At 36.4% G+C, this 11,747-nt stretch overlaps 1 protein-coding gene across 2 annotated transcripts; it reads left to right on the top strand.

Moving 5' to 3' along the window:
• The first annotated feature begins 93 nt into the window (after positions 1–93).
• On the top strand, positions 94–11,199 carry LOC141432832 (uncharacterized). 2 transcript variants are annotated; one of them, XM_074094623.1, is made up of 8 exons: positions 94–290; positions 358–552; positions 1,854–1,988; positions 3,431–3,664; positions 4,418–4,501; positions 5,771–6,097; positions 6,650–6,745; positions 7,609–11,199. In XM_074094623.1, exons 1-8 carry the CDS (start codon positions 225–227, stop codon positions 7,753–7,755), a joined length of 1,284 nt encoding a protein of 427 aa, XP_073950724.1. In that variant the 5' UTR covers positions 94–224; the 3' UTR covers positions 7,756–11,199. The 2 variants fall into 2 exon arrangements, with proteins under 2 accessions (XP_073950724.1, XP_073950723.1); XM_074094622.1 differs by having other exon boundaries at positions 95–290; positions 3,431–3,676.
• Positions 11,200–11,747: the final 548 nt, after the last annotated feature.

Genomic DNA, 11,747 nt, shown 5'->3' with positions numbered 1-11,747 from the left:
GTGGCAATAAACCGCAAAAATACTGACAGACCTAACGTCGTCAGCCGAAATTTTACATATTGCAAAAACCATAATTTTGCATTTTAGAGTTGGCAGCACTGTTATGTTGTGTCATGTCACTTCTTTCACAGGAAAGTGGGTGTTTTAACAATATTTAGTTAAGCAAATACAGTGTTTAAATCCATCATCAAACAGTAATGTCGGCGTCAACGTGAGACTAAACCATGGAAGGGTTACCTACGGGTGACGTTCAGGGGAAATACCAAAAATTGGCATCTGAATATTCAAAGGTATTGGTAGTTCGTTATCGTGTGCTAATGTAGTCGGCAATTCGTAAATTTACTGTTTCCGTTGCAGTTGCGAGTGCACGTTAAAGTGTTGAAGAAGGGTGTTTTAGACGAGCAAGCGAAGTCGAATGAGTTGAGGGAGAATTTGAAAGAGAAAGAGAAGTTGTTGAGGAAAGGGGAGTTAGAGATTGACTCGCTGACGTTCAGGAATCAGCAGTTGACGCGTCGCGTGTCCGTGCTGCAGGATGAGCTGGAAGCGTTACAGGTAAATGTATATAACATATACAATCATTAAAAATCATCAATATGTACTAAATTTTTACATCAGAACATGTTAAACATGACTGGTCTGAGTGGAGAGCCTTGGGGAAGGCCTATGTCCAGCAGTGGACGTCTTTCGGCTGACATGATGATCATGATGTTTGTATGTTGTTTTATAATTATTATCTATTAGCTGTTGTTAGCAACTTAAGCAGAAACTAAGCAATTTTACCTGGATAAAAATGATCCTACTACATCCTTCCAAGGGTTCTCTTTCATTTGCTCTAATTTCATATGCCCAAATGTATTGTTTTCTAGAATTTTCATTTGCCATAAAGTAATTTATTTTTGAAGTAGTAATTTCTTCAGAGTTGATATTAAACTAATCTAACTTAACCTACTGCATTCTATATGATGACATTTAAAAAAATCCTGAAAATAGCATGGTTCTATATATTTTATGGCAAAAATTAGTATGGCTAGTGCAATTTGGGCAAATGAAATTCGGGCAAGTAAAGGTAACCTTCCAAGGGGGCTATTTCCTATAAAATTTGAAGTTCATATCATGCCACCTCTGTGATTATTCTGTTAACAGGGTGTCCACTTTCTGGAAAGTCAGGAAAAAGTCAAGGAAGCTCAAGGTGGTCTGGCAAAGTCAGAGCCAATCAGGGAAATATCGTAGAAATCCAAAAAGTCTGGAAAAAAACTTGTGATTTCCCAAAACTTAGCTCAATATTTTGACACCAGTCGTTCCAGGTGACGTATTAAAGAGTGGCACCATAAAAACAGTCAATGAAAAAGTAAGCATGTTCGGTGTGCAGTGAATTGAATTACCATCATCAGGTCTAGCTAAGTATCTCGGGCAATAAAAAAAAATCATATAAGTGTCATATAACAGCTTTGAAATATACATGATTGGTGAGGGAAACTTAGAAATGTGGCCAGGGAAAATCAGGGAAGTCAGGGATTTTTTTTAGGATTTGTATTGGACACCCTGGTTAAAGTTAAACTAGCAAGAATGGAATGTCAAGATTCGAAATTGAATCAAATGGAAGTTTGATTTAGGCCTGAAACTTAATTATGACATATACATTGTACAAAAGTAGGATTATATCAACAAACAAAAAATATAAAGGAAAAACAAATTCAGTTGACTGGTGGATATTTTAAGTCAGTTTAGAAAATATGCCATTGTTTTCATTCTTTCATACATGGTGTGCCACTGCTGATCAAAGGCCTCACCTTTCTTCTTCCACTCGTATCTCAAAAAAAAACTTCTATAATTAACCATATTTATCTGTTCAGTTAAAATCAACCAAGAAAACGAAGAGTAAAGACGACAAGCCCGCATCAACCAGCTCTGCACCCGCACTGGACTCTGGACTATTGCAAGAGGAATTGCAGAAGAAGATCATCGAAAATGCACACTATGCTTCAGAGGTACCATAAAATAAAATCAAACACTGTGGGGTAAAGTCCATTCGCTTGGAAACGGTCGCCTTTGCATCGCGCCGCCTTGGCACGCGCCGCCTCTTGTCAAAGGATGCCGCCGCGTAAACAAAAGATGCCTCTTGTGGCGTACACCCGCAAGTGAATTTGGCAGTTTGAGTGATGAAGAATTGTGTCAAAATTTAAATTATTTTATGTGTACTCATATTTTTCATTAAAATTTATATTTGCTACCTAACTTAAGTGTATTGTTTATATTCATATTTTATTACAATAACCACAAGTGCGTGCGGGTGTAACAACTGTTTCTAAGCGAATACTTTAATTTACACCATTTGATGTAGTGTCAAAATAAGTGAAGCTTGTACTATGAATGCAAGACAACTAGTTATGCAAAGCTCTCTTACAGAGCTCTAGCTTTTTATTTAGTCAGAGCATTAGTAATTCAATGAACTATTTCATACCAACAATCTAACTGCTACATTTCAATAAAATTTTCTGTGGGCATACAATCAGTCATCAGTTCAGGGGCATACAATCGATCTAGCTTTATCTTATCTCTAGATTCTAGAACAACATGTATTTTTCAGTTTTCGAGTTTGTTTTGGTTGCCCAGGTACTAGCTTTTATTAAAGCTGTGTCCGTAAAATTTGGAATTATCATGTAATGTTGTCAAATGCAGTAGATTTAGCAATAATGGTTTGAATAAATTTGAAATGTTAGATTGAAAAGTTATTGTATTTTTTCTAGTGGACATCATCATGTTAAACTACTACTGTTCTGACATTTTGTCAGTGATTAGAGTACCGAAGGTTTTGCCCTGAAGCCTAAGTTTGAAGGTTAATTAATTCAAAGTTAATATATTCATGTTATTATTATTTAATTCGTTATTTAGTATTTACTAGATGCAGCTTGTAAATACTAAATGGGATCCTGTATTTTTGCCGAAAATATTTTTGGCAAATGATTAATTTCCCAACTGAATCCTATGGACAAACAATTTTTTTTTTGGAATTGTTAACTGTTCCGGATATATTTCAAAACTATCCTATAGAACCTATCGATTGGATTACTTACATTTTCAAAAAAAAAAGAATTTGTTTGCCCATATGAACAGTTGGGAAATTAATTGTTAGGGAAACATATTTTCGGCGAAAACTTAGAGAACACAACTCAAAATAACAATGTTTATGATAAATGAGTAATATATTTTTTATAACTTTATCTTATCTTAAAATATCCCCTTGTACCGTAACAAAATTCTGGGACCCTAGTGAAAAAGGGGTTAAGTCTGCAGAAATTACATGGCTATATTTTCTATTTTATGTGTAAAGGAGTTTAAGTCGAAATCAGCTGTTCAACTTCTGCAGAATTAACCCCTTTTTCACTAGGGCCCCAGAATTATCAATTGACTGATGCATTAAATCAATCAGCTTTCAGACAAGGTGTTCGAATTGTCCCAGTTGAAAGCTGCTCTTGAAGATTATCAAAGACATATGAGTGAAAGTGATAGCAAATTCAAGTGTGAAGTTGCTAAACTCAAGAATAAGAATCAGGAGCTGCAGTTTGCACTAGAGGAAGCCCAGAAAGAGAGACTAGGAGGCACCCCTAATAAGCATGTGCCTTCAGGGAGCGTTGCTAGCTGTAATGGCGACTTCTTATCGGAGGCAGGCAGTTTGGTAATTTCACTAGATTTGTTGAATGGTGGTATCATAAATAGTGCACTTTTAGTGGCTGTAGCAAATGTTGAATAGAATCAAATCCATAAAGTTTGAGAATAATATTACAAATCTTATCTTATTTACTTCAATATTTTAAAAAAATCATGATATATTTTTATTTATTTATTTTAATTTTATACTTTTGGTGGGTGCGGAAAGCACAAGACCGGTCTGAGTGGAGAGCCTTGGGGGAGGCGTATGTCCAGCAGTGGACGTCTTTCGGCTGACATGATGATGACTTTTGGGCCGGTTTTTATTGGGAGACTTTATACATCTCCAATTTTTTCTTGTATTAATAATTATTAATAATATATTTTTTTTTTATTTATTATCTTTTAATAATTATTTAATGTGGTTTGTTTTGCTTGTATTAGTAGTTAAGTGGATTGTCATACTTTGGTCTAAAAAAAACTTTTTGCCAAATTTCATGTGGTAGGTACATTCATCTTGGCAATGAGGGCCTTTACAAAAGCGCTGGTAATATTAAGGATAAATGCCCTTTGTGTTCTACTTTTTTTTTCGAGGCTTAAATGCACCTTTGTGACTATGCCAGCCTCATTGGTAGCCTCGCTTGCCAAATTCATTAGACACCTCTGCTATGGCCAGATTTACCTACTTTTTACCCGACTGCAAGGAGTGGTAATGTTTTTACTTTGTTTATTTAGCTGATTTAGGAGTTAACTGAGTATTTTGTGACAGATTGGCAGCGAGGATGCCCTGAGTTCTGTGGACGAGTTACACACAGCCGAACAGATCGGAGCGCGCGCGCATACTGCTGAACAGGTCTGTCTGCTAAAGTATTAACATAAGCTATAGTATGAATTTTTTGAGGTGTCCTGATCTCGTTAACAGCCGGAATAAAGCCATTGTATTCTATTGTGCCTTCAACCGCTTAATCCTCAGCTTAAAATGAACGGAAATATAAAATAAAACAGCTCATTGAAATAACGACTTTATTTGCTAGAGCAGAAAGTGCATTTTTAAATAAATACTCGTTCGCAGATAATACTTTTCCATGAGGCTGCTTGTCTACGACCCATTCAATTTTGAAAAATATTATCTGCCAACAAAGTTTTATTTAAAATGAGATCTCTGTTGTAAATAATAAAGTCGTTATTTCAATGAGCTATTTTATCTTATATTTCCGTTCATTTTAAACTGCACTGATTATGCACTTGAGGACATAAGAATACAATGGCTTTGTCCGAAAGGTGGGCTGTTAACGAGATCGGGACACCTCAAAAAAATCATACTATACCAGCCTTTACCCGCCGCTTCGTACGCGTAACCATAAGGACCTATGCTAGCTGACGCGGTTTGCACAGTGGGTGGACGAATATTGAAAAACAGTATGAGCAGCGCTGACTGCACTGCGCGCGTCGCGTGCGACGGGTTTTACCTGCACCCGCGCCCGCAGGCGTGCGCCCGCGAATGAGGGCTATCGTTTTTTGTCTCACTAGATGGCGCACTGTTGCGTGAGGTTTTTAAGTATGGCTTTCAAAGTCTGTTATTACGGGCGTGAAAACAAAGTTTAGATTAAAATCATATTTAATACACCTTAAAACCGTACCATAAAAATATCGAGCATGCCACAGTGTTGCATAGTCCCCGTTTTGTTCGGAAAAAAGGGAGGACAAAGGTTTCCGAAAGACAAAACTGTCTCAAAACACAGACATTCATTGCCCCGGAACGCATATTTGCCATAATTAATTTCAGATAATGCAAAATATTCACAAAATTATTCTAATTATAAATAAACCCGCGTAGCTCACCCAAAAACTATGAGATTTGACATTTCGGAGACCTCACGCTACACTAGCGCCTCTAGTGGCGAATTCATACGCGATAGCCCTCATTGCACTCACGCCAGCTAGCGTCCCTTACGCCTAGCGACTGCATTGAAATTTCACGCTATCGCGAAATTGTGCATTCCACTAAAGCTTAATTCCGAAAAATTCAGGGGCGCACCCACAACCTGCTGCAACCTGCTGGTCATAGGTAACCACTAGTCTACCATAGATGAAACCTTACATATTCTAACATTTGTTTCAGGAGAACCAAAAACTAAGAATGGAATACGAGCTCCTTCAAATGGAGAACGAGAATCTAAAACTAGAGATAGCTAAGCATATATCAGCGTCTCAGAAGAGGAGAGGCGACGGCCACGACTCCGGAGACTTCAACTTTTACTCGGAGACCTCTGTGGACGGCGAGGGCAGAGTTACGGGGCTTCTCGGCAGTATGGAGGTGCCTTTCCTTCTTGGACACGAGATACAGACGCGGGAGGATCGGATGACGACTTACTTTAGGAATAAAATGAGCGAGCTGGCTGCGGAAAGGGAACAATTGAAGAGTAAGACTGAACATTATGTGAAAGAGGTGAGTTTTCAATGAAGATTTCTGTGGGTTACTTTGCGCTAGTATCGTGAGCTCCGTTTGTTAACTTTGACATTTGCGGCACGTTTGTGATTGGTTAAATAGCTAACTGAATGAGCCAATCACAAGCAAGACTAACGGCAAACGGACTTCTCGATACTGATGCCATCTAACGATATTCGTCTTTTAAAAAAATATTCTATTTACCCCCATGTTTTACCATCCATTGATTAAATTTATTAGACGGATAAATGTGATTTTGTCTCCGTCTATTCGAACAAATGAAACAGAGACGGCATCATATTTATCCGTCAAATAAATTTAATCAATGGATGCTGAAACAGGGGGTTAATCTCTCAGTTAGATTATTAGAAAATATATGACACTTTTTTTTCTTTTGTCAAAATTAAACACGAAATGTTTGAGTGTGGGTGCCCGTGACGTCACGCCTTCATAATTTTTTGTTCAAATAATCATACTTTTTAGGATATTATTTAGCCTATTGTTAATGGTTGTAGAAAAGTCAGTTCAACAAAGACTGTTTTTGTTTTGCAGTGTGAGATGCTGCGATTAAGGTTCGAGGAGATGGAACGGGACAGAGAAACGGACGCGCAAACGATCGAGGACAAACATAAAACTATTAGCAGATTGGTAAGCCTTATTTATGTATTCTATACAAAGGGAATTAATCTGAAATATTTGAGCTAATCCTTGGATTTGTTTGACTGGCCAACTAGATATGTCAATGATTTCTATATCAATAACACCATTATTAGTTTTATTCCCGTCAGTGCTCGAAAATGTGGCCATAGATAACCTAAATCCAGTACCCAAAACTGCCTATATATGTACATTTAACAGCTGACTCATTTATGGCGCGCAAAACACGACAACAATGTAACACATTACGAAAACAGGTCGTATCAATATATGTATTTCATAATACGATACGACTTTTTAGAATATAATTTCTGAATTTCATTCCCGGCGTGCTGAAACGACAATTGGACCAATCAAAAGTAATCATCTGCTGCATGTGAAATTAAATCGACCAACGAGAATGCGTCATTCATGACTTTTATGAGGTGTTTTTATTGTTTGTTTTGTGATAAATATTTTTTATTTCCTCATAGTGAACGTGAAAAGCTGTTCCTCATAGTGAGCGTGAAAATGTTTAGTCTCGGCCCAAAGTGAAATAGATGAACTCGTATTATTGAAGGCCTCCCCTTCGGATCGGCCTTCAAACTAACTCGTTCATCTCTTGCTTACTTTCGAGCCTCTACAACAATGTATTATAGATTGGAACGATTTTCTCATGTATAAAGCGACCAAACAAAGAAACGTTGTTCGAAGTCACAGTTGGCAAAATATGACATGCAAATATTAGTGCAAATATTCTATGAATCGTTTTCGATGAAAAGTTTGTTGATAAAACAAGGGGCATCCGTTTATTATACTATTAGTTTTAAATAGGGTTAGTCGGTAATAAATTTGTTTATTGAATACTTGTTCAGGAGGAGGAACTGCACTCGACTTCCCATAACTACGAGCAACAGATGTCTGTACTGACGGAGCATGTGGGAGGCCTGAATGACCAGCTGGCCGCCCAGCATCATCAGATCGAGGAGCTGCAGCATCAGCTCAGCACCAGGAGGAAGTAGTTTAGGGCATGAGTCTTACGGTAGCGTAATACAGTGGGCGCACTTTGTCTTGGCTCTAACTGCCTATGACTGAGTGAGAGAAAGCGCTGGAGATTGGACGGACTGAGGCCTGCGAATTAGGGATCCTGTTCGCGATCCATAACATTGTAGGTCATAATATTATGTTTGCCATAATTCTTTTTTCTCTAATGCCATAAAATTTTCAGGAACTTTGAAATGGCCGTCCTGACGACTATAGGTTAGGTTTGGTTTATTTTATAACGATCAAGAATTATTTATAGTTTCCAAGAAGAAATAGTTGTGGCAAGGGATCATTGTGGCTAACATTACATTATGACTTTTAATATGTATGGATTCCGATACAGATCCCGAAGTAGCGTAAGGTCCATTACAATGGAGGGGGGGCAGCCTGGTACATGATGTTTCCACACTATTGGTTAAATTTCCTAGGCGATTTCTTAGGCAGTATTTTTTACTTAATAATACTTGCAAAAACAGAATATGACTTTCTTTCAATAAACTTTTCGGAGGTACTGTAGGTGAGAATTCATCATTCACTCGACTTTTAGGATTTTAGAGCGTTTTGCACAGTTGCACGTTTGGAACAGTTTCCAGATCGCTTCTGTGTAATACAAATCTATTGAATAAATGTTTTTCATTCGTAATTTGTCGGATAACTTCGTATTGTGTTGCTTTCTTAATTTGTTTCAGTAAACTTCAGTAAGCTAGTTGAGAAAGCGAACTTTTCCGACAAAGTACGATCTGTGCAGCGCTTCTATTGAGTCTCACGCAGATTACAGATATTCGTTTAGACTGAGAATTCTATGCTTCGTTTTTTTTTGTTAGATTAGATTTTACTGACAAATTCACATCCTTTCGTGTTATTACATTAGTATTTTTCACTTCTGGCATTGGATTATTAAGAAAAGTCTAATCTATATCAGCAGTATCATTTAATACGGATGATATGATAACATTAAACTTGAAAAGACTACAAAAACAGTAGCAACAAAAGGAAATATAGGACACACAGGCTTATAATAATAAAAAAATAACATCTTGACAAATAAATTAACACCTTAAGGCGGTATGTTTTTTTTTCCATTGTATTTTTGCGTGCTTTCCGTGGGCACTGTACTTGAACTATAATGTGTTATAGCTTCTCAGTCGTTGGCAGCAGTCTGTTTGTTTATGCCACCTTATTTGCTAGACCCTTACAATACAATACAATGACTCTATAGAACACCACAATGTAGTAAGTAAGAAAGAAAACAGAGGTACATAGAGAAAAATTTACAAGATAAGCAATAGGCGGCCTTATCGCTTCACAGCGATCTCCTCTAGGCAACTTTTACAAAACATCGATTATAATACTACGGTTATAAACAATGTTTATACATAGCATTGGACTATTTTTTTGCTGTCATTAAGGATGTGGTGATTCGAAGTTAGGTTTCAAAATGCAGGGTTCACCCTAAAATGTCCAATACTTTTTAATAACCAGATATACTTTATATAAGCGTAAATATGTATAGGACTTGTATAAATGTAAAAAAAATGTTATAACGAAATAAATTCTATTGTTGATAAATTATGGTAAAAAAACTGCTTTTATAATTCGAGGCCCAAAGATGTACGAAATTGGACTTTTTCGGCTGTTTGTGATTTAGTTTAGTATATATGTAGACATTAATGATTGTGAGATTGAATTCCTTAAACTTACGGGTTTTTATGTATGAGAAAAACCCGTCAGTTTAAAAAGTCTACTAAAGCAGTTTTTACTAAATTGGAAACTGTTTTCCAAGGGCGCTACATTTATTTTACAGTGACGCTAGTTCAAATATTCTATTACAAATAAAACTTTAAACTCTTGAAATATACACTTTACAATACGAGTATCTTCTATATACTACTTCTTAGTTTGATAAAGTAGATCCATTCCTTAGTTGTTTTAAGTAGTAAATTTCACTTAGCCAATTTCTAACCGAATTAGCTTTTATCCCTGAAATAAAACCATTCAAATAATTTTACCAGTGTTTTTCAGATGCAGCTGCTTCTTGTTTTATTTTGGCTGGTTATCTTATTGAAAAAGTTAAATTTTGGGTTAGAATTGTGTTATTGTTTAGAAATCCAGATGACTAAGGATCCTTTTGAGAAAGCTGTGTTTTGGGCGACGATTAATATGATGGTCATAGTCTTTAGTCCGTCAGTTATAACATTACCAGTAAATATTGCCAACATACTTTTTCTTGTGGGGGGTTCGGATATTTGCCCAAAATTTTCTAGTAGCAAAATTTCCTATTCTTAATTTAGACCGTACACCAGACGTATTTATTCCTTACATGATTTTTCCATTAGCAGATTTCCTAAATGTTTTTTTTTTTACTGAAGCTTATTTTCACAATCGCGTTTTTCCCCAATTTCAATCGACACAGAAACATAGGTAGGTTTAAATTATGTTAAGTTTGCATCGGCCCTAAGGGCCAAAACTACACGGAGCGGAGCTCCATTGACACTGTTTCTGTGTCGATTAAAATTGGGAAAAAAAACGCGATTGTGAAAATAAGCTTCAGTAAAAAAGCATATTGGGAAAAAAAGCATTTGGGAAAATCTGCGAATTAAAAAATTAAGTAAGGAATAAATACGTCTGGTCTTGTGTAAATCAAGAAAAATGTACGACTGGAAATTTAGCTACTAGGAAATGACTATTTTAGGGAAATGTCCTGACCACTCTTTCTTGTCAATCAAACAAAAAATTACAGAGGAAGCGCATCAAAATGCGGGAGTGTGGGCTCGTGTCGTCACGTCATGATAAAAAGTGTCGCACGGCGTAACATCACACGGGACTTTAACTGGCTATATTTCATAATTTTCCGTTTATATTAAATGGTAATATATCCGATAACTCACGTCTGAAATCGAGTTTAGCTCGACATGTTTCGGGCTAATCCGTAACCCTTCATCTCGGAGCGCGGCTCGGCGGAACATGTCGAGGTGAACTCGACTTCAGACGTGAGTTATCCGATATATTATCATTTAATATGAGTGAACCTCACGGTAGTTTCATGTTCAAAGTTTTCTGTTGGATTGACAAAATAAAAAATACTTGTCCAAATATACGAACTAATTAGATTTTTTTCATGACAATAGTTCATTCTCTGTATGATATTTTACATTGGCTACGGGCCTCATATGTCAGTCAGCTAGATTCAGTTAATAACGAATTTATGATACGTTCGAACGTTTTATTTGTACGCGCTCTTATACAGCAAGGGCCTTATCACACGCGAGTTGCGATCGTGTTTTTTATACAGATAGTAGTCGCGGCGAACTTGTTGCGTGATCGCTTTCGTACATAATACGCTCGCTACTCGCAATTGTGTTAAGGGCCTAATCAGCTTCTAATAACAATTATGTATTATTGGTATCTATCTTCAGTATCTTTAGAAAATTATATGACTAACGAATTACGTTTTCCACTATAAATGAAACGCTGAGAAATATTGACGCATTGCGCTTACTGTGATGTTTTTTTTTTAATTATTCATCATATTACCCATCTCAATGTTCATATATGAAATTATTTTCACCCCATTATTCAGTGTATTAAGTATCAAACCACTGTCGGTCATCTGTCTTTCTTTATGTATTCACGTCATGCCTAATTTAAAACGTCTCACACTTACCAATGTTTTTAGCAAAACTTTGGTACAGTCGCCTCTTGGTCCTTCGATCTTGCTATGTTTTAATGCACGGAAATATTCAGAGTCAAACCTTACTTTTCACTTTTTAATCATAGCAATATTTTTACTTTATAAAGCTATAATTGAAATGGTTATTTGATTAAATGTCTCTGTATTTCGGATACAGCGCAACAAAATATCTGACTGGGTTATAGTGTCACTGTTAGCTGTATTAAGTGTTGACGATAATGGAGTCGCTGTTATAAACATTGGAACTATTTATGTACCTACTTACTCAAAAATATCTGA

This window comes from Choristoneura fumiferana, chromosome 11 (assembly GCF_025370935.1).
Source record: "Choristoneura fumiferana chromosome 11, NRCan_CFum_1, whole genome shotgun sequence".
NCBI lineage: Eukaryota > Metazoa > Arthropoda > Insecta > Lepidoptera > Tortricidae > Choristoneura > Choristoneura fumiferana.
This window is presented reverse-complemented; position numbering and strand designations above follow the sequence as displayed.

What these genes read in the sequence shown, in the direction of transcription:
- LOC141432832 (XM_074094622.1), top strand. Translation starts at nt 225, where the DNA reads ATGGAAGGGTTACCTACGGGTGACGTTCAGGGGAAATACCAAAAATTG. An exon ending in TATCGGAGGCAGGCAGTTTG is followed by an intron (nt 3,677 to 4,417) that starts GTAATTTCACTA and finishes ATTTTGTGACAG; the next exon opens with ATTGGCAGCGAGGATGCCCT. An exon ending in CTGAACATTATGTGAAAGAG is followed by an intron (nt 6,098 to 6,649) that starts GTGAGTTTTCAA and finishes TTTGTTTTGCAG; the next exon opens with TGTGAGATGCTGCGATTAAG.